The sequence below is a fragment of the Simochromis diagramma genome, unplaced genomic scaffold, assembly GCF_900408965.1.
Source record: "Simochromis diagramma unplaced genomic scaffold, fSimDia1.1 OVJJ01000822.1, whole genome shotgun sequence".
NCBI lineage: Eukaryota > Metazoa > Chordata > Actinopteri > Cichliformes > Cichlidae > Simochromis > Simochromis diagramma.
The window spans coordinates 6,571,812-6,594,023 of record NW_024387520.1 but is presented as its reverse complement, the minus strand read 5'-3'; the positions used below and the strand labels follow the sequence as shown (position 1 = coordinate 6,594,023).

Sequence of the window (22,212 nt, the reverse complement as noted above, 5' to 3'; positions counted from 1 at the left end):
CTATTTCAGCCACAGTGATCGTCAAATGATGATCGGCATTTTGCTGTTTCAAAAAGCAAAACGAGCAGAAAACAAAAGCAGGCTTTCTCCTGAGCTACACCCACACCTGTCTTCTTCTTGTTTCAGCCAGTTCAGTGGAATGTTTCTTCTTTAATCTCTGTATTTGTACATAGATAGTGCATGCAACGGAAAGATGTATGTTTGCAAATAACTTTGCATGTAAAGATTTTGCAGAGAGTTTACACAGATCAATAAAGTCTAAGGAAAAAAACAACAAGCTTCTTGATGTGGAAAAGCCTTTCTGATATTAGGAGGAAAGATGCTCTCATCATATGGTGGTAATAAATGGAACAAACATGAAATTTGAAAGGATAAAAACCGAGGTGGACGATTGGACAGTTTATAACCACTTCAACTGTGCTTTATTGATGGAAAAGTATTGTTGGAGATATCCATTTGGGTTCATTGGTGACTACATTTGCATCAATCTGAAAACTGTGAGTCAACACATAAAAATCTTAATTTTTATTTGAATTAACTAAAATGTTTGGGGGGGGGGGGGGTTTCACGTCTAGTTTTATTTAACTATGATAAACTTGCTTCTAAGCGCTTTCTCTTTGAAGGGATCATTTTACCAACGTGTCCTCATCTGGTCTTCACTAGGATAGGTGGACAAGTACACACCCTCAAACGCAAGCACGAAATTGAGTATCAAGTTTCTCAGCATCGGAGGGGCATTATAAAGACCCTATGAACTTCAACCTTACTTCTCGAATGTTTCTTCAGGGACAGATGCCTTTAAGCTGACTGAGCTACAAATACACTCCTGTCATAATTTTTAACTTCAGTATCTTAAACCGGACCGACTATAGACCCAATACTTTGAGATGAAAAGCAGATGTGTACTTCAGTTTTTTTACTTCTTATCAGCAATCATTTTATCAAAAGCACAAGATATGGTCGGACCGGGTCTCTACTGTTTTACGTCGATTCGTGGTAACGTACAGACGCGTATTTCCTTTCTGCACGAAGACACAGTCGGCGTGCGCTCCTTGTATCTCACCATCTGGTCCCAAGATATGAGACTGGTAACATGCACAGTAAACCTCAGTCCACAGATGACAGAAAGATATCACAGTCTCTGCAAGACAAGCAACACACGTGGTCAAGAGGTAAGCTATGGGTTTAATATCAGCAGCATATTATTGGCGCTGCAGAAAGCCGACTGCGCTCACCTCGAAGCTTCCAGTGCGTCACAGCTCACCATACGCACAAGAACAGATGAGACAGAGAGAAAAGCTCGGAGAAAACGCGCCTGGATCTTCCCGGGCACGTTGTGGTGCGGCAGTGGAAGTACAGCGGACGGATATGAAGAATTAGGTGAGACTGCTGAATTCTGGTTTTCTGACTTTGTGATTAAAACATATTTGGCCTGTTTGAGGTTTTCGAGGACTTTGGCGATAAGAGGAGACAAGTGAGTTGCAGTTCCCTGGTGTTTGTAATCTCCAGCAGTGCTTACAGAAAGCCTCGTGAAAGAACATTTAAAATCCAAACCTCTCAAGCTGCTTGTCGCTAAAATCACCTCAATTAAAAGAACTAATATCCCTGTCATTTTCTAGACATACCAGAAAGTGTTCTCACTGATAGCAATAATAAGGATTTAAATTGAAATGAGAATAAAATGAAACTCACTTCGGCTTATATTACTGACCACTATGTCCCAATTAAAGCTACTTCTGGCTTCTCCCTTATTCAAAAGGGGAAACCTATTTCTTTTGCAGAACACAATACAGTCAAAAATGCTTGTAGTAATTTAGAAATAATGCCATTTCCTAGTTTGTCCAGCAGGGCAGCTCCACAGTGCTGGAGCCTGGCAACTTTTAGCTAGACTGAGATCATTACAGTTTTTCTCAGTTGCATTTCTCACAACAGAATTGATCTCTGCACCACTACTAAGGCTCTTCTCAAAACAATTAGTGCAAACTGCAAAACATGTTGGATAACTTGCAAAAGTGAGTCAGTTCATCAAAAAGAAAAGTCAGTTGTTCAAAAGCAAGTCGGTAGCTCAAAATAAGTAGTCAGTGCTTCAAAAGCAAGTCCCTTAATCAAAACAGATAATATATTCATCAAAAGCAAGTACTTATATCAAAGTGTCAGGGCTGTCACAATCACAAGTCATTACACCAGCACCTTTGGTCACAAAATCAAATGGTTTGAACATGTTCTCATTGTGACGGATTTCCTTGTAGGTGCTTCCCAGTGACATGTCAAGTCTGGACAGCATGCATGGCATGTTGAAAACCATAAATTGTAAAGGAAAATCAAGACACTTCATATGCACTCTTGATAATATTTAATTGAAACTGTTCACAGCATTGTGCAACTGGGGGAAATGCAGTAAATCAAACATTTTACAGCAAACAAACTCACTTAGACAGTAAACCTTACTGCAGTAGTTATGAAACAAAAAAAAAAAATCCTGAAAAACAGACACTGCTGCATTGATATGCAGCAGTGTCTATCTAGACGCTCCCGTCTGTCTGCCCACATATTTGCATCAACATCACAGCGAATGTCTATCGATGCATCGGGGAAAGTATCTTCTGGAGTGTCGAATCCACCCTCTGCAGGACTCTGCTGTGATGTCATCACAAGCTGCATCCATAGCTGCTAGCAGGGTCATTTGGGTATGTGGATGCCTGTCATATACCTTCCACCTCCAGGAAGAGAAAAACTCCTCAATTGGATTTAGGAATGGAGTGTAAGGAGGAAGAAACTCCATAAGCATCCTGTCGTGTGCTGCAAACCACTGCCTGACTACAGCAGAGTGATGGAAGCTAACATTATCCCAAACCACTACATATATCGTCTGATTGTCACCAGGCTCATCCCTTTCATTTTGTGGGATTAGGTCCCTATAAAGAGCGTCCAGAAAAGCCAACATGTGTTGTGTATTGTATGCACCAATACGAGGAATATGGGTGTGAACGCCATTTTCTGAGATTGCTGCACACATTGTAATATTTCCTCCTCGTTGGCCTGGGACATCAATGGTGGCTCTTTCTCCAATGCGATTTCGTCCACACCGTCTGCCTTTTGCGAGATTGAAGCCCGCTTCGTCACGATATACAAACGTGTGCAGGGGTTCCCTGGCCTCCAATTCCAGGATACGCTATACAAAGGATGAGAATAAAAAAAGTCTGTAATGGTGCATTTAGCACAACAGATTGTACAGTTTGAATTGTAAATAGGATTACAGTAACATGCATAAATGTAAGTGCAGTACATGGCCTAAACTTTTACAGTAAACAGAGGTACATATGCAAACATGTTTTACCTGTACATACTGGCGACGGAGCTCCTTCACTCGATCACTGTTCCGTTCAAATGGTACTTTGTACAATTGCTTCATGGACATTTCATTCCATCTGAGGACTGTGTCTATGGTGGAAATTGATATTGACTGAATATTTCCAAAGATGGTGTCATCTTCTACGACAGTTCTTTGTATTTCTCTCAGTCTCAAAGCGTTGTTTGCAGCCACCATTGCACAAATTCTTGACTCCGCAGCAAGAGGAAAAAGTGGACCTCTTCCACCTCTTCTAGGTTGTCTGGCAGTCCTTTTTGAGATGCAGATGACAAAACACAAACATAAGTGCAAACATGCTTACAGTAATTGTTACAGGACTATCATTCAAAACTCCTTTCTTTACAGCATTACTGTACAGTATTGTACCACAGCACACTATGCCACACCTGGGCCAAGTCTGCGCTTCAGTCACAGTACGTCTATATGTAAAGATCTATAAGGTCATGTCCTAATGAAAGTCTCCTGTATGACTATGAAAGTGCAGAGCAAATTAGTTTGTGCTGAATAACTACATTACAGTATGCTCACCTGTTTTCCCGACGAAATGTCTGAATAATAGAACTTACAGTAGTTCTCCCAACATTTGGCTGCACCCTTCGACCAGCCTCGGCCATTGTGAGGCCATGGTTTATCACATGATCCACAAGTGTTGCCCTGATTTCGTCAGGAACGTGTCTGTGGTTGGCCTCTTCTTACCCGGTTTTGTCCTCCACTGATCCTCACCCCTCTTCCACAAGGCTGACGTTCCATGTTCTGCAGTTTTGTAGATTCAGTATGCACCTCATGCCAATCCTGTCTGTTGGTTTACATTATATATATACTTGTAGAGTAGGGGATACTGTAACGCGATTCACCTGTGACTGGGTAGAAGAGGCTTTTCATTGGTTGCAAGTAAGAGTAACACACACCAATTTTCATTAGTGTGAGATAAGGTTCACCTGAGAAAAGTAATTTATGGAGATTTTCATGGAAACTCCTTAAAAATAGGGTTTTCAAAATGGGTGTACAAATTGTTTGACAAGATGTTCAACAATTTTGAGTGCACTGACACAAGCAATGAAATGAAGACTATTAGTTGTAAGGACAATGACTATTCAGCCGGTACAAGTATAAATAATTGTGACATTCATGATAAAAGCAAGGAGATAGTGATGAATAGCAAGTCAAAAGTGACCATTCTTTAGATATTTGTACTTACTCAACTGCTTCATGTCCAAAGGCATTTGGAATGAACATGAAACCGCCACAAGGTTGTGCCAAAACGACTACATGTTGTGGAGGTTGAACTAACTATTGTGCAAAGTTTAATTCTGTTGTGAGAAATGCACCAAAGCAACTGAGAAAAACTGTAAACTGAGATGGTATAGGACAGAACAAAATAGACATTATTTTATCAAACACTCTTATCAGCATGTATGCAGGTATGACTCCCACATAGGAGTACATCAGATGGCCTCATAGTCGATAACCTTTGCTATGTAAACCTTATACTTAGTCAAATCTCAGGCCAGATTGTGCCCTTTGTTTATCATGTTTATCACCCTTAGATGCCAATATAAGAATAATGGATTTCTTTTTGTTTTTTAACTATAAAATGTGATATAGCTGTTTTACCCTCTCCCCAAAATAATCACTCATATACTTAGATTCCAAAAATCTAATTAAGAGGTTCTTGATATTTTTATATGATAGTCACGTCAAAAAGATGTGGCTCAGGGTTTTTGTTTTTTTTTATTTAATTGAAAATCTTGTGACCCATACATTTTTAATTTTCAAATAACTGCCTTTGAAGTCTGCAGCTTTTTCTTTCAAATCAGGTATGTGATCTTTTGCTTGAAAAAAGCTTTGCTTCCAAGCAAAGTGCCCTTTGATGTGTGATTAAATCCTGCACACAGGGATGTTTGAGGGTACAGACAGATGCTGCCGTGAGCACGACCACTGCCTGCAGATCATCCCGGCCTTTACGGTGAATTATGGAGTGTTCAACCGCAACCTCTTCACCGTCTCACACTGTGAGTGTGACCAAAGGTGAGCGTCAGAACACACCCACCGGGCATCTTTAACACAGAGGCAGGATTCCAAGTATTCATCGCCTCAAGGGAAACTCCTGCAACCACTAATTCACTTTCCACCCCCTGACATCTCCACATACTGCCCTGGCTGGCATGGAAAGTCAGGTAAAGGCAGATTTGCTCAAAGGCTGAATTTATCAGTATTAATGCCTTCTTAAACTTCCGACTAATAAACTCGGAGGAAAGTTCCTATCGTGTCATGTTGGCAGGGTGCCAGTAAACGCAAACCGATTTAAGTAGACGAGCCCGGGGCCATGTGACATAACTGTTTATAAAGGGGTAATAAATGCATCACTGCGCTCACCCCTCCAGATAAACTGATTTCATGAGTGAACACGCTGCTCTGCAGCTTTGTATTTGGAGGGCATTCCATTCCTTATACATATTATGTATGTGCTGTGATTTTATTTTGTAAAATCATCCAGTCTTGACAAGTCTGTGTGTACTTTTTGGTGTTCATCCCAAAGAAGCACACGGATGTGGTTATAAAATGTTTGGGAATAGTCAAACACGACGAAACACTTGCCATTCGTGTGTTTATTGACTGGACTGCTTTTTGAACTTTGACTCACCTCGTTCTTTTTTCTGCCTCTAACTAGGTTTCGACAGTGCCTTCTGGACGTGAATGATAGCATTTCTAATATGGTAGGCTACAGCTTCTTCAACATCCTCCGGATTCCCTGCTTTGAGCTCAAGCAGCAGAGGCGGTGCACTGAGATGTACTGGTGGGGGATGTAAGAGAGGCACAGACACTGTTGCTTGATACTTTGACTGCATATTATTAGACATAACAGTTGCTCAGTACCATAGAAAAGGGGTTGTTCTGTGAACAGTGTTGGTATGGTTGCTTTGGAAGCCTGAGTGGCAGATGCACTTCTGCAGCTTGTATTAACATGCCTTAAACTCTGCCAGTAGGTCTTTAATTTCCACTGTGTCACTATCGTTATCTTCCTCAAAAGCTAGGATCTATTTAAGTAAAGTAAGAAAATAAGAAATGATAAGAAATGTGCTGAGCAGAATGTTTTTTTAACGTTTTGAAAATGGTTCTCCTTTACGTTCTTTTGTTGTAACAAGTCTTTGTACTCTCTCTATAGGTGCAAAGTAGCCAAAGAAGCTCCATATGCTGTCTTCAAAAGCCCCCTCCCCTACAACACCTCTGATGCTGAGCAAAAATATGCGGACACTGACACCAACAAGTTACCAAGTAACAAGGAGCAGCATGTAACTCAAAGCCCCCCTCGCAGAAAGTCATCTAAAACTCAGCATCAGTGTAGATTCAGAGACCCACCCAGAGGAGACACTTTTCACCGCAGACAGACAAAAGCAAGAGGATGCAGAAGACGCCATAAACCTCATGGAGCAGCACCTTCACAGTTGCCTCCAACATCAAAGGCACACGCCACTGCTTCGTCAGTGGAAACAGGTCTTTTAAAGATTTCTAAAAGTAGCTTACAGAGTAAAGAAAGCGAGAAAAGCCAGCATATCAAAGTGGGCCTGTCAGATTACTCCACACTGAGACGCCGAGATTCACCACAGCTCAGCTCAAATTCTGATCTGCAGAGTTCATCTACAGCACCATCACCTTTAACACAGATGCCAGAACTTCAGCCCCACCAAACAACAGCCGCAGTGACCAAAACCAACAAAAGTCACAAAGACGTTATCAAGAGAAACGGCTGCTGTGGACACAGGAAGCGTGTGAGGGGTGATGCTTTTCAGTCAGGCTGTGAAAGCTGTTTGGAACGAGAAACAAAATCTCATATGAAAACAACTACGGACAGATTACCAATCAAAGTGACTACACTGGGTGTTGAAAAGACAACAAATACACTCACATCAAACACTTTGATAACGGCTACTTTTGCAACACCCATTGCAGCAAAACTAAAAACAGCAGCCCCGCTTAATAAGGATGATGAGCCACAAAAGCAGGTGCACTCCTATCTGCTAATGAATAACTCAAACCAGGGGCTCACAGGTAGCACCACAGCCCAAAGCACCCATACAGAGAGAAGCCTTAAACAAAGTAAAATGTTGCATAAGATAACAGGTGAGTGCGTACAGCTGCTGACAGGGCTATAGCTGCAAGTTAAGCCATTGATTTTCCTCTTTCTTTAATTTTGAGCATCTGAAATGCAATTTAGTATTTTAGTTGCTTTTAAAATTAGTCATTTTTCACTTTGGTTGGAAACATTCATGTTCTTCTGGATCAATCCAAATTATTATATTTAATTTTAATTGTAATATTAATGGGATTGAGTTATTAATTACAAAATATACTCAAGAGGGGAGGTTAGAAAGTATGCAAGGTAGTGAGTTGAATGACTGTCAAGGCTATTTTTATTTGTTAGTATATCAGTTAGTTTTCCACATGAGCAGTTTGATTGTAGCTTAACAGAGAAATGTATGTGTTTAAAGAAGAAGTTCAGGATATTATTCTATTAATAATTACCAGGCTGCTCAGCTGTGTTATTAGCTGTCGTTACCGATGGGACAGAATGCTAATCGTCATTGTTGCTGACTACAAATTACAAATGCCAAAAAAAGAGGGCTAATCTTTACTAGAAAATAGCAGCATCAGTAACCAGCAAATATACCCAGTTCTGTAAAGAAATCTGAGTACACTCATAAATATATATGCACATATATATTTTTGCTCCTGTAGATAGCCAGCTCCTGTGTGAAAGCCTCAAACATCTGGACTACTGTAAATTCAAAATCCCTCCTTTGAAAAAAAAATATGGCCTCCAGAACACGGAGTCGAAGACCGCCTATCACTGTGACTGCACCAGCCGGTAACAATTTTATTTATATGACATAAGTGTTGCATTATGTTTTACATGTTCTATGTTCACATAATTGTATGTTATACACCTATGCAAAATTCAGGCGTATTCAGGCGGCCTATTTTACAAAGGAAGTTAGCTGCCCCGATCAAAGACTGGACAATGTGTTTTTTAATAAAGGTTTATTAATGATTAAATAATAATAATTATAAATCTGATTTCTACTGGGCCGAAGGTCATTTTACACACAGAAGTTAAAAACCAGGACGTAGGTGAGGAGCAGTATTTCTTCTGCAAGCTGTAGGACTTGACTGGGAGCCAGTGGAGGCACATGAGGGTGGGGGTGATGTGGGAGTTCTGAACATGGCTCAAATAGGCAGACGAGCTAGGACAGCATTTCAGTGGTCCAGGCGGGAGCAGGAGGTGATAAAGGCATGAAATGTAAGGAGGTACTGAGTTTAACCAAATTGCCCCTTAATAAGATTGCCCCCTGTTCTGCTGCTGTTTATGGCTGTAGAACAGATAAATAATCATGAAAAAAATTTACGATGTCAACACATTAAAAAGTAATCCTAGCTTCACAGCGTGGGAATTACTTCATTCACGATTGTTTTATTTAATACACCAGTAATCTTATCCCTGGAAATAGCGTTATGACACCGTCAAATGAGGTTAAGGAAATACGAGCCTTACACAGCTGTGAATTAATTCAACCGAAATCACCCCAATAATCTAATGACTGTAGCAGCGGTATCATTAAAGACCAGTGGAACTATAATATTGGGTAAAATAGGAAACCATCCAAAATAAGTACTGCGTTGCTGTTGCAATACTGGAAATAGCTGTGACTCTGTCTCCATCAGAGTCCACATTTTCTGTGATGGCAGGAGGGACGGCACACTGTAAGATGCATATTTTCCAATACCAAGTATTTGTTTATTTATAAACTAAAAGATTATGGTTTAACTTCAGTTGCAGGCAAAGATTCCCTTTGGGTTTACACCAGAAAGGGAATCCTACCCAATGTGGGTGACATGTGGAAAGGGAGCAGCCAAAAATACCTACCGTGGAACAGTCTTGAGCCACCACTTATTTCTTTTTGTTTTGTGCCAAGGAATCAAACTTTAATTTTTTTTTAAATGGTCTTGAAGAATACTTTTGAGCAGGTGTTGTGACTACACATAACAGAACACTTAGAAAGAATCAATTTTAAGTGGTATCTTTAGACCACTTGTGAGTAACATTTTTCCCATTTCTATTAATGAAAATCTTCAAAGATAACCCAGTTTAGCAGGACTAAAAAAGCATTTTCGCACCAACAAGGTGATTACCAAAGCACTTTTCGCCAAAACTCAACATATTTCCACATGGAGGTTAATTCATGAAATCACAAACACCGAAATGTATGGACAGAATTTGATCCGCCATGCAGTACCCTCTGATTGGTAATGGTTTCATTTGTCATCATGACGATAATCCCAAACACATTGCCAATACAATAAAAGCATGCCTGGATCGAGGTATGTCATTTCTTGTTAGAATAAGGCACAGTGTGCATACATTCATGGTTTTAATATGATATTTGATATGTTTATATTGGATTATGGACTTTGCTGCCTACTACATGGTAGGAATACAGTATTTTTCTTCATCACTATTTATTCTATAAAAATGTAATGTTTTTTTAACCTATATCTCTGAGATCACACGTGGAGAGATATAAATGATATTATTCCCTTTCTGAAATTTTTCTTGCTCTACTGTATGTCTAACTGGTTTCCTACAAGTGATCTTATTGCCTTACATACAAGAATTAACTTGTCACTTGTCCTTTTTGTCAATTTTACAGCTTGGCTGTTCAGATTGAAAGCCTCAAGCGACCAAGCATTCTGCATTCTCTCATGCTGCATTTCGTCTCTCAGCATTGCTTTACACTGCCAAATGAGGAAAAATGCCACGGCAAAAAAAGGTTTTAAGCTCCAATATGCTTATTCGCATTAATCTCTAACACTTTTCGGTTAAAGCAGTACCAGCCCCTTGTCTAATATGTTCACTCAGTTTGCCTGTAACAGATTACTGTGCTGAGTTCTCTTGCTGATATTTTTATGTCTTTTTTCCCTAGCTGTTCTAGAGGCTTCACTAAAGCCTCTGACCTACATCAAGTGCTTAAGAAGATAGAGGAAAAAGACTCTGCTGGGGTGCGAATTTCAGGCACTGACAGAAAAAGAGGGATTCCTGTTCGCCTTTATAAGCGATGCCTGAGGCTAGAAAGCGGAGCTGATATTATGGCACGGTTCAGATGACTGTAGAATAAGCTGCTATGTGCAGTAACAATAAATGTTATAAGCTTTAGATTTCACGCAGGCTTTGCTCTTTCTCCCTGATGGTGGAAAATTGCAGCATTTTAAGAAGTAAGGCCCTCGACTAGCAAAGTATGGTCTTATAAATGTAATTACATTCTTATAAATGTAAGTTAGCGTTTGCATGTGGACTTGCAAATGATTGGATTGTGGAATGAAAACATAATTAAATCGATTTATTGTTTCTGTTTGATTTTGAATTGATTTTAAATTCACTCTGTCGTCTGCACTGTATATTGTATGACTCAGTGAGGGGAAAAAACTAGAATAAAGAGATAAAGATTAAAGCTACAAACCCAGCAAATCATGGAAAAGCATTGAGTCAGTAAAGGAAGAATTCAACATTTTAATTATTGTCATGTCTACATTAAAACTTCACAACTTCCTTAGAAAGAACAACAGCTGATTTGCCTTCCCGCATGCAGCAGCTATAAATCAAAAAATTTAAGTGCTTGAATATTCAGCCACTGGCTCTTTCTTTAGAGGAATAAAAGTCAGTAGAAGCAAGACAGAATGCATGTCTATGAATGAGATGGAGTCAGGTATAACAGTGAAGCTACGAGGAGCCAGTGAAGGTGGACAAGTTTAAATACCTAGGGTCAAGAAGAGAGTGGAGCTGGTTCAGGCTGGTTCAGGGGTGGTTTGTGACAGAAGGATAGCGGCAAGAGTAAAGGGGAAGGTTTACAAGATGGCAGTGAGACCTGCTATGAGGTATGGTTTGGAAACAGTGGCACTGACAAAAAGAAAGAAGGCTGAGCTGAAATGTTAAGACTGTCTTAGAGGGACAGCTTAGATTGGGAGGTCTGGAGACAAAGAGGCAAATCTGACATGGTTTGGACATGTTCAGAGGAGGGCTAGCAGCTATACTGGACAAAATTTGTTGTCTCCAGCCAGGCAGGAGGAAAACAGGAAGACCACAGAGAAAGTTCATGGATGTAGTGAAAGAGCACATTCAAAAGGTTGTTGTGACAGAGGAGGATGTTAGGGTTAGGGTGTGATAGAGGCAGATGGCACTAATAATAATAATAACAATAATAATAATAATACATTGATTTTTTTTAAAAGATCTTTAAATTAAATAATAAATGTGCCTTTGTCATTTCACAGCTGTGATAAGATGTGGTTTTAGATACCAAAATAAATGACTTTAGACAGCTTTTATTTTAGCACGCGGTGCATTCTGGGAGCGGTTAGTTGGCCTTGGAAACATGGCGTCGCACTGACAGCTTGGTGACTCTCATTATCTTCTTCAGGCACTGACAGATACCGGGCCATTAGCAGAGCTGCTTGCAGTCGGGTTGTAGCCGTGAAATGAGAGTACTACAGGTTCACTTTGCGTCTTGAAAAGACTGTCGTTTAGACGGTGCGACGCAATAACGGATTTAGCACGGCTGTCACGCCCACTCTGCTCGGTAACGCTATAACGATACCGTACGGTAAGTTAGCTCCGCTTCAGCTAACTGAGCCAGACAGCTAGCAGCCGCTGTTAGCATGACCAGAGCACCCATGTAATGTAAAGAACACCTGCCACTACAACTCGCCCGCTGACTGGCACTCGTCAAGTTAGCTTGTCTCCCTTGTCAAACACTACCATTAGATAAGACCTCGGCGCTGACGGCTGTTATGTTATTGTGAGTCGCTATCAGGCTAGCTAGGGCGTTTCTGTCATTCTGTCACTGAATTTTTAATGTTCGACCCCTTTGGCTACGCTGTCGGAGGGGAGAGCGATGGGCTCCGGGGCTGTGGATTCGTCCCAGTGGCTTTCGGTGAAGGAGGAGACCATTTTTCTCCACGACGGTCTCATTCGGGTCACAGATCTGGCCGAACTGCCCAGTGAAATTGGAGTATCGGAGCAGGGGGACACCGAGCAAGAGGTGGGTAAAAGCCATCGCTCTTTTTTCCAGCTCAGTTTCTCTCACACACACACACATGCAAACAAACATAAAGAGCTGTATACAGGAACATTTGTGTATATATGAGATCAGTGTATCTTTTTGTTTATTTAATGTAAGAATTAGTTTTGACTGTCACCTGAAACACACCCTCCGTAATAACGGTAGTGCAGACGTTTGCAAGTTTCCTGTCCTGCTAAATTTACCATCAAGGTAACCGAGAGCCGTGTCAACTCAATTCCTGCCCCTTCCTTCAAAATATAACTTAGTCCTATTACAAACATGGTAAATTTCATTTCTAAAATCTCTAATGTTACGTAGTGTCCTTCTTCTAGTATATTAATGTGGAAGTCATATTGATTTGGTACTTAATATTGTACTCAGTGTTGAGCTAATATGTCAATTAGAGGTGTACTTCAGGTATCAAGCTACACAGCTCCTACTTTTTTTCACTTAAACACATGCATGTATGCCTTTATTTTTCCTGACTAGATCTTGGCTTATTTAGTGCATAGTAAACAGATTTAGTCTATGTAAAGGTGACATAGCTGCTCTTTCCTTGAGAAGTGTTTTTATGGTCATTGTCAAACGCAGGGGAAAAACAGTTCTCATCTCTCCTGCTCTGAATCTTGTTCTCGAAGCACAAAACAAGCTATGTTTTGCAGACTCTATTGTTTACCAAATGTTTAAGCTTTTAAAACGACTTTTATTTTGAAAGTCTCATCCCATAACCGGAAGAATCAATGTTGTTAGATGACCAGAAACTTTACAGTGATTCTGATGGAAACAACGAGCTAACACCGCATATTTACATACTCGATATTTCCCTACTGTGCCTTGTTTTGAATCTAGCAGGATCCACCAGACCGTGGAGAATATTTGCGGCAGTCTTCATGTCACATGTTCATGAGCTGGGGTCTAATTTGTGCTCGGAGTTGCCTGTTGATGAGTAGTAGACTAACAGACAGTGATGGTTACTGGCTTTAAACAAGCAAACTTCATGATAAAGTGGGAATAGTTATGAATTGTGTGCTGAACTTAACCTTTACAAGAGTTCATACTTGCAATCAGTCAGCTGCATTTCAAGGCTTTCACTTACAGATGCTTTAAAGCATATTTCTGTGTTACACCTTAATGCAGCTGTTTTTCTTAGCTTTATAGTGTACATATTTATTATTGCAATCTGCGCTATTCTTACAAAATATCAGTTTTACTTCTATCTATCTATCTATCTATCTATCTATCTATCTATCTATCTATCTATCTATAACATTTTAATTAAAATGTATGTTTCCAAATTCCTTGCTTAGATTTTTTGGATCTGAAAAAAAAAGATCAATAAACTGAATATTTGTTTATGATGTTATCTTTACTCTTGTACTAATAGCCACAAAACAGGTTTGTTTTTGTGAATGTTTAATTACAGTCACAATGGGCTTGGCTTATATGAAGAAAGGCCACCAAATCAAACTCATAAATCTGTACATGCAGCTTTTATGTTTTCTGTTAGTTCAAACTATGTCCCAAATAGCTGCATTACCAGTTTATCCTTGATCACCTGGTTTTGGGGTAGGCCTTGGTAGGCACCAAAACTTTTCAAATACAGAATAGTCTCTGCATAGTGGAAGAAGCAGTTTATTAGCACAATTCCACACACCATGTTCTTAACACTAGAGGTGCCTGTGTTAGAAACACAACATTTCCAGAGCTTTTCTTTACTACTGAGTTCTCAGGATTCCAGTTTGGAAAATGTTTGTAAGAGTAGAATGCTTAAACTGAGGACTCGGTAAAGCTTCAAAGCAAAACTTTACTTTACTGTAAAATAACCATTCATAATGACCTACAGCAGGGTTTCTTATGATGGACATTTTATGGTAATAAATTCTTCAACTTCCATATTAATTATGAATTAGCACTGATATTGAAAAAAAGAGTATGGTTACATAATGTATAGCGTGATTCATCCTTAACATAAAATGCTAAAACGTGTGTTTTATCAAGCAAAGCCAAAATAGATGAGCTATGTGTAGTAATGCGAACTTTGTATTTATAGTGGGTAGTCCCACTAAATGGTACTAAAACATAAAATAAGAAGACATTCTTGCGTCACTGTTAGGCTCTCAGTTTGTTTGTTTATTTATTCTTGGTAACATTCAGATCCTCCACATTTAAGGCATGTGTCCAGTTTTAAGACTGGCTCGGTCATTCAGTGCCGTTATCGTAGGTGTTGTGATGCTGACTATTTTTATCCGCTTGCAGCAGTTTTTGCAGAGCAAGGTGAAGGCCCAGCATCCAGCTATGGGGTGTTACTGTAACATAAGCAGCGTTTCTGAAATTGAATCAATACAAATTGTGCCTGCTAAATGCTATAATGGATTTTTTTTTTCTAGTCCATGATTCATGTGTAATCAATATCTGAAATGCTGCCTAAGTGCACATGAGGCACATTGTTTCACTTGTGATAGGATATGTGCTTTGCTATCTCTGACCATTACTGCGTAGTCCAAAGACTTGGAAAAACAAGAGCTCCTTCTGTGGAAATGATTCGTAGCTAACTATGGAAATGCTTTATGACCAGATCTTCATAAACCAAATGTATTTCATAAGTCATGTATATACCCCACTTTTGAATGGCGGCGTTTTACATAAGAACAAGATTTTTCGTATTGTTTTTTTAAAAAATTGCCAAATTGAAAAAGATTTTAACATCTTGCTGTTTTTGCAAATAATTCTTAGTTTTTCGCCAGTAAAATTTGGATGTTACTTGTGTGTAACACAGCTGTGTTATTTAAATTTACGTCAGTAAGAATAAAATTTCTCACTGCTCTCCTCTTTTCTTCCATAGTGTCTTTTCTGTATTCTGATTAAAAGTTTCTGCTGATAAGGAAGATTTCATTTGTTTGTAGCCAACATTGCCAGGAAACAAAAGACTGTCTCCCATCTCTAAATAATACACTGTTTATTGTTTTCTAAAATGGTCAAGAAAAAAGTGAACAGTTTAATACCTGATTTTTTTCCTCTCTCCCACTACCTCTGCCCTATAGATTCTAACATTTGAGACCAAGAATCCGGTAGAGCTTGCCGAGCGTCTGCGTGCTGTCTGTGGGAATCAGAGCAATGCATATGCCCGTCTGCTGGAGTATCGTCTCAATGCCCTGCGTGGCCTGTGGGGGGCACAGCGGCAGCTGGCCCTGGAGGAGCAGCAGGAGCGAGAAGGGACTGGAGGGGCTGATGAGGAGACCTTGGCCTTGCTCAAAAGACAAGGTCTGCTCCAGCAACCCGAGCAGGCGCCCTTCACTTCCCGTGTCGGCCTGTTGCTGGTCTTTCCCCTTTTACAGTCCCAAACTCGCAGTGACCCAGCACTCTGCGGTGTCACAGCAGAGGTACTGCTAGCTTGCCTCCGGGACTGCCAGCCGCTGAGCCTTAGCAAAGAGCCCGCTGACTGCCTCAATGGCCTGGAGGGACTGCTATGCTCCTGGCTAGAAGATGGTGCCCAGGAGTCAGGCCCAGTGCATGGACACACTCAGCCGCAGATCCTACAAACGCACAGACAGAGGGAAAACGCTGCTGCTGCACTCGTGGCACTTGCCTGTGCCAGGTGAGACCATCCGTTCCTCCTTGCTGTTCTACCTGCATCCTTCTTAGGATCATTCTGTTTTTGTCTTGTCTTGTCATTTACCATTTGTCTTGTAGACAGTGTGCTGTACTAATGGTATTCACTGAATGATTACATACAAGATCTCATTGAAGTACAAAACCTGTGAAAATAAGCTATCAAGAAAAAACAATACTCTTCTTAAGTGGCAATTTTTGTTATCAGGCAATAACCTTAAATTATTAACTTTTTTTCTTAAGAACCACACAACGCACTGTGGTAATCTTGCTTTGATATTTGTAGTGTAAGATAAAGAAGTAGTTGAGATTTTGGTATGATTTTAAGCTTATGGATATGAACAGACTTTTTGGCTCCATGAACTTGTAGTCAGAACTACACTCTGTTGAAGTAAGATAGTAGTGCTGTTGGAAAACAATACTTCTTTTTTTCTTCTTAGTTTCAGTCATTGTTATTAACTTCATTAGGCAGCACAGGGGGGCCTTGTGTGTAGGAGATAATTCGTGGCAGCTGCTTTCTAAATACTGATGTTTGGTTTAGATGAGGGCTCTGCTTGAAAATAGCATACAGAAAGCAGGACATAGGGCGATTGACTTTAAATTTACCAGGTTTTTACCTGCACTATTCTCACATATGTCCACATCGGTTTCAGTAAACTTCACACAGAGTTTGTACAAGGGAGATAAAATGTAAAAGACATTTAAATGGATAGTTCTACATGTACTCACATCAGGTATTGTCTAGAAACATTCAGGAAAACAGCTTTAATGAAGCTGTTTTGCTCTTCATTGTGCCTTGTTCATTCTCTAGAACTCTTCGAAAATATATCAAGACTTTACCTTGTTTGGTGTTTTGATTGGATAGTGGGGAGCTCTGTCTTACATTCTGGTTCATAATCTCCCACAGGTGTTCATTTGAATTGAGATCTGGTGAAACTTCTGACTCATATAATTTACATACTTTAATTCAGTGTTCCTTTGTACCCTATTGATGTGGAGGCATTGTTATCCTAGAAAAGACTGCTCACCTCAACACACATAAACACAGAAATATTATATTATAGGCTAAATGTGATAACTCAGAGCACCTTTATTATGATTTAAAGTGACCTTTTCCTTTCAGGGGACAGGTGGACCCAAATAATGCTTGTAAATTGCACCGTTACCCTTACCCTTTCAACTTGTCAGACATATTCATGTATTCTTGCGTCCAAAGAACAGAAGCAAGCACACAAAAATATATCTGAAGAAGCTAATCTTTAATCTGGTTTGTTTGTTTTTTAGTTTTTCTGCACAGATGAGCAGAATATCCTTGTTTGTTTAGTTTTTGTATTTGTGCCTGAGCTCAAGCTTCTGTTGGTGACAGCTGATCTTGACTTGTCAAAACCAGAACTCTCCACTCTTTGTTCACCTTCTGTTGAGGCAGAGAGCTCTTTGTTGTGGGGAACTATCTAGCCCTGATGCTTTTTCACCCAGCAGTGGAAGCTAATTAAAGGGCTATCAGCTTTAACCACCCTCTCTCCCCCCCTCCACCTCATCTGGAGTTGGTTAGTAAATTCTCTGTATAGGAGGGCTATGTAAGCAAATGGACTGCACAGGACGTTGATATCAGCTGTTTAGATGTTTACATAGTATGGCATTGCGGGGTTCACTTTCATGAGGCTTGCATTGATGGTGTCTCTCAGTCTTAGTTGTTGATTTTAATACTCCCAGTAGCACTATTAAATGTTATTATAAACATACGAGTGATAATTTCATAGCTTAACCCTTTCTCTGGTACAAGCATTGGGTTTTAGTTGATTTCGTAGACTGTTTTTAGAATTAAAATACACACACCTGAACGTGGTCCATAAGTTAATTAATTCTTGACTGAGTAAAATCTGTAAAAGTTAAGAAGATTGCTCAATGTGGCATAATCTCTTTTAAATTTTTTAAATTTACATCAGATCCTGCCCATAATTCATGCCAAGTTATTATTCCTCTTGCGGCTCCAGGAAAGATTAACAATGAGTTTTCACTTGTGTTTCACGTTGAGCTCTCTTGAATAATCTGCCAAACTCATTTCTAGGGGATCCCTGAAGACCTTCATCCACACAGTTCACCTGCTGCAGAAACAAACTGATCTGGGCCACCTCCCTGTGTCAGACGTACTGTACAGGTGAGGGAAACTGTTTTGATTTAACTGAAAGACAATGCCTAATAACTTCCCCAACATGTAACTACATTATATTTCTCCTGTTCAAGACTTTTGCTCCTGGAAGGAGGCCCGGGGTCTCCATCCTGCCTCTTGGGGGGAAAACACTGTGTTTCCTGGGGTTTTGAGGACATGCTGCCCACACCAGATAATTCTGCTGGAGGAGCAGAGAGTAAAGGTAGAAAACAATTTCAGAAAAAGTTTTTGTGATACTCAAAATGAAAAGATATAAATAATATGCAGCCGTAGTTGAAAGTTTTTAGTTCTCTGGAATGTAAGTTGTGGAAAAGATGCTCCTTGTCTCACTTGCCATCATAATACTTCCTTCCTGTTTTATTTATTCACTGAACTTGTTTGAAATGCATCTTAAATCCAAGCAATTATCAAGGGTGGAAAGACCATTGTTCCTTTTTGGGTTTCATTCGATGTCACATATAGAGAAAACATTTTGTCTTGAGTTGAAACTAAAGATCTTAAGTGGATAAAAGAGAGGAAGTGGAGTGATGTCTCTCTGTCTCACAGATGACTATCTGACGTGTGATGGAAGCTGAACAGGGCATACTGTACATCTATTTTTATTGAGCTATAAAGTAAATCTGAGCATTTATTTTTCAAGCTAAATGGATCTGTTCATTTTAAGTCTTTTTTTTTTTTATCAGATCTCTGAAGACATCACTATTTCTGAATTTGCAAAAGTCTGCAAAACAAAGACTTGGTCCACTTTTTTTGCATCCTAATTCTCTTGCCTGGTTTTGTCCACTCTTTTGTTGATCCCTGCCCCTACAGGTTATTCAGCTGTCTTTGATGTTTCTTTCATTTACCTCCTACTGAATTCCATTGGTGCCTGTGTTTTGCAGATACTGACCTGGGACGCTGTCTAGCCACAGATGGGCTATATCTATATACCACTAACTCCTCTGGGAGAGGACTCAGCAAGCTTGGCTCTGGTTTACATGGGACATTGAGGTAATGTGACACTACCTCTAGCCTCCATTCCTCTCTCTTCAGCATTCAGAGAACAGAGGGAAGAAAGAATGAAGCAAAAAAAAAAAAATCACAAAAAATACTTGTGCACTGAAAGGCATTATTTCCTAGACATTTAAAAAACATTTCCTATTGTATATAGTTATATTCTCTCATGTTACTGATTTATTTGGTTTATTTAATTTAATGATATTGTAACGAATTGCATCCTTTGCAGAAAACTAGATCCTCAAATGATGTTTTTTAGAGCTGATTGAGCCCAGAATTTGTCCAGAGACATTATGAGGGTATACATGCATTATTGGTCAGCCAGCTTCTGAAGGGCAAAGCACACTGTGACCTTACAAAACAGATATTTGGATTTCAACTGCAACGTAAATGGTTGTAATTCTAGCTATTGTTTGCAAAGCAGCTTGTATGAAAGAAGTAGCACGCATCAGGCCAGGGTATTGCTAACTGCATGCTTTAAGTATCTTTGGGGTTTTTTGTTATTTGTTTTTGGGGTTTTTTTAATCGGTCTCAGAAATATTACCTTAAAAAGCTAAAATTCCCATTTGAGAATTTGATTTAAATTAGAGTTAAAGACAGATGCTTTGAGTGCCGCCTTGCAAAAAGAGACAGAGTTGCAGTAAGCTGCTTGTGTCCTGATGGGAATTTGTACTGACGCTGATCAACCCATGCTGCTCGTCTCACATTTTCTCTTCTTACTGTGGCTATTCACAGCAACACTCAGTATGACAAGTAGCTTCCCAACAGTTAGACAATATGCTGTCAATAACTTGTCAAAGTCTACTCTCATTAAGGTCAACAAAGCAAAGTGACTGCGTAAAAAGAAGGAAGGCACACTGTCAGTTTTTATACGATCAACACATACCGTACATTTCTGGATTCTTATTGATTGTAAGGTTTGATTTAATTTGTGGTAGCTACAGGATTTGACCAAAAACTCACAGTTGAGTGACAAATTATACAATAAACCAACAAAATGTTTTAGTGAGCTGCCTGAGCATCTTTAGTATGACTTGGAATAAACTCCAAATGCAGACCAAAGGAATCAGTGCTATGTGTTTGTATAGGGGATTTGTGTATTGTCGAAATGAAGAGTTGGAGCCCGGCTGGGTGGTGTTCAGCAGCGGCCGCCTCCTCCACCGTCCCTCATCCTTTGATGCCAAGCCACATCAGCTGTGCCAGGTCATTGATCCATTCACCCTCCAGGTACTGTCTACTTTCATTACTCTATTTTAAGATGTATGTGGACTTATTCTGTAAATTCTGTAGATGGGATGTATAATCTCAACAGATCATGAAGTTCTTAGTGGGAGAATGTTTTTCTTTATTCATCGCAGGTACAAAGGACACAGAGGGGTACTGTTTAATTTGGTATCTCAAAATTCAAGTATAACTAATACCTAAGGCTAATTTTCACTCTTTTCTCTTCAGGTGTGCCAGATTGTGCCCATGCCAGCCCATCACTTCCCCGTGGGCAGCAGCATGACCACACTGCACCTCTGCTCAGACGGAACCTATCTGTACTGGGTGTGGTCCCCAGCCAGCCTCAATGAGAAAACACAGAAAGGCCACTCTGTCTTCATGGATGTCTTTCACTTGTCGGTGAGTTTCTCGTGCCCTGCAATATAGTCTCAGCAGTATTTATTTTGTCTGTGTCTTCATTAAATCTTTGATGTCTTCTCTCTCCTATACATGGTGCAGACACAGACAGGGTTGTGTGTTGCAGACATCTTGCAGGAGAGGGTTATCCTTACTCGCAAAGAAGGCGAGTCCTCCAAGTGCTTGAATGAACTTCTCTTAAGTCGAATGTCACGCTTCCGGGCCTCCCATTCTGCCACATTGGCTGCTCTCACAGGCTCTGCAATCACCAACACTGTCAAAGAGGAGCAGTCTGGTAATGGTAGAGAAACTATAAATATCCAAAGTTCATACATGCTGTGATTCATTTGGATGATGTGGTTTTTAAAATATTTTGTTGAATCCTTTTGTAGCGGTCAATACTAGCTGTGGACTCCCTCTAAAGACTCTGAGAAGGACCCCGATGTATGTTTGTGGCACCTATCTGGTAATGCTGGTTTCACCTCCTGGTGTATCTGGGAGCTCTGCCACACGCTCCTTGTTTGGAGGTACCAGCAGCCTCTCCTCACTTAAAAGTAAGCGCATGCAAACACATGCACAGGCTCACTGCTAAATCCTGATTATGTTGAGTTTTTTGTCACTTGTTTTTTGGTTACTTTTTATTATTTATTTTATTTTGAATTTTAGAAAGTCGGACACTAAGCTTACTAGCTGCCTGTAGATATTCTGTATAAATCTGATTAAATCTGATGTTCCAAATAAGTATTAAGCATCATTTATGACAGTGGCTAATTGCTGGTGAATACACAGCATTTAAAATAGTAACATCTTGATGGGTTAATGAGTTAATGTTAATGGTTAATGAGAATTTTGGGAATGCCCCACCCCCCACTGCTTTGTATCATAATTTGAGTCATGAGTTTATTAACTATAGCTCTTATGTTTTTCGTTCAGTTTTGGCCTCCAGTCTGGTCTTTAACCTGGCTGATGGTCAGTTCAGCAGTCGCGCAGACCTCATTGATGCTCCTGGCAGTTCTTTAGGCAGGGGAGCCCAGGTGGCAGGGCTAGGTGAGCTGAAAACTTGTCACATTTTACTTCTACTTACGTGCGGCAAATAGTCACGCACTACATAACTTTTACTTCTGCATTCTTTGAAGGAGCGTGTTATGATGCACTGAACAACTTGATCTGGACCTGCTCCAGTGATTACATAGATCAGTGGTGCAACCCCGGGAACCAAGCCTTTCATCATGTGTGCCATAGACTCGGTGTCAGCCACGTCATCAAAGAACCCAAAGGTAGGTGATGTAAACAACAAGTGGCTTGTTTTATAAGATTAAATCATAAAAGTGACA

At 40.0% G+C, this 22,212-nt stretch overlaps 3 protein-coding genes across 7 annotated transcripts in view; 2 read left to right on the top strand and 1 right to left on the bottom strand.

The window, feature by feature from the left end:
- Nucleotides 1-347: 347 nt before the first annotated feature.
- Nucleotides 348-11,927, top strand: LOC120726085 (group 3 secretory phospholipase A2-like). Its single transcript, XM_040019380.1, has 7 exons — nt 348-1,380; nt 5,266-5,398; nt 6,042-6,176; nt 6,537-7,492; nt 8,108-8,237; nt 10,078-10,197; nt 10,351-11,927. Exons 1-7 carry the CDS (start codon nt 888-890, stop codon nt 10,529-10,531), a joined length of 2,148 nt encoding a protein of 715 aa, XP_039875314.1. The 5' UTR covers nt 348-887; the 3' UTR covers nt 10,532-11,927.
- LOC120726088 lies at nt 2,268-4,717 on the bottom strand. Its single transcript, XM_040019386.1, has 3 exons — nt 4,067-4,717; nt 3,338-3,620; nt 2,268-3,172 (listed from the first exon to the last, which is right to left on the bottom strand). The coding sequence occupies exons 2-3, from the start codon at nt 3,545-3,547 to the stop codon at nt 2,564-2,566; spliced, it is 819 nt and encodes a 272-aa protein (XP_039875320.1). The 5' UTR covers nt 3,548-3,620; nt 4,067-4,717; the 3' UTR covers nt 2,268-2,563.
- Nucleotides 11,802-22,212, top strand: part of LOC120726083 (probable E3 ubiquitin-protein ligase HECTD4) — a 39,512-nt gene continuing 29,101 nt past the window's right edge. For 3 of the 5 annotated variants that reach the window (XM_040019371.1, XM_040019369.1, XM_040019373.1), the window contains exons 1-11: nt 11,802-12,462; nt 15,525-16,078; nt 18,161-18,250; nt 18,337-18,464; nt 19,144-19,252; nt 20,347-20,485; nt 20,711-20,881; nt 20,981-21,179; nt 21,271-21,432; nt 21,812-21,925; nt 22,015-22,155. In XM_040019371.1, coding sequence (XP_039875305.1) covers nt 12,316-12,462; nt 15,525-16,078; nt 18,161-18,250; nt 18,337-18,464; nt 19,144-19,252; nt 20,347-20,485; nt 20,711-20,881; nt 20,981-21,179; nt 21,271-21,432; nt 21,812-21,925; nt 22,015-22,155 — 1,954 coding nt within the window. In that variant the 5' untranslated portion in view covers nt 11,802-12,315. The remainder of the gene's footprint in view (nt 12,463-15,524; nt 16,079-18,160; nt 18,251-18,336; nt 18,465-19,143; nt 19,253-20,346; nt 20,486-20,710; nt 20,882-20,980; nt 21,180-21,270; nt 21,433-21,811; nt 21,926-22,014; nt 22,156-22,212) is intronic. The other 2 variants (XM_040019372.1, XM_040019370.1) reach the window with 1 other exon arrangement.

Coding starts and splice junctions, on each gene's coding strand:
- LOC120726085 (XM_040019380.1), top strand. CDS start 888: ATGAAAAGCAGATGTGTACTTCAGTTTTTTTACTTCTTATCAGCAATC. Junction 1,381..5,265: donor GGACGGATATGAAGAATTAG/GTGAGACTGCTG, acceptor TCCTGCACACAG/GGATGTTTGAGGGTACAGAC. Junction 5,399..6,041: donor CACTGTGAGTGTGACCAAAG/GTGAGCGTCAGA, acceptor GCCTCTAACTAG/GTTTCGACAGTGCCTTCTGG.
- LOC120726088 (XM_040019386.1), bottom strand. CDS start 3,547: ATGGTGGCTGCAAACAACGCTTTGAGACTGAGAGAAATACAAAGAACT. Junction 3,173..3,337: donor TCCGTCGCCAGTATGTACAG/GTAAAACATGTT, acceptor TCCTTTGTATAG/CGTATCCTGGAATTGGAGGC.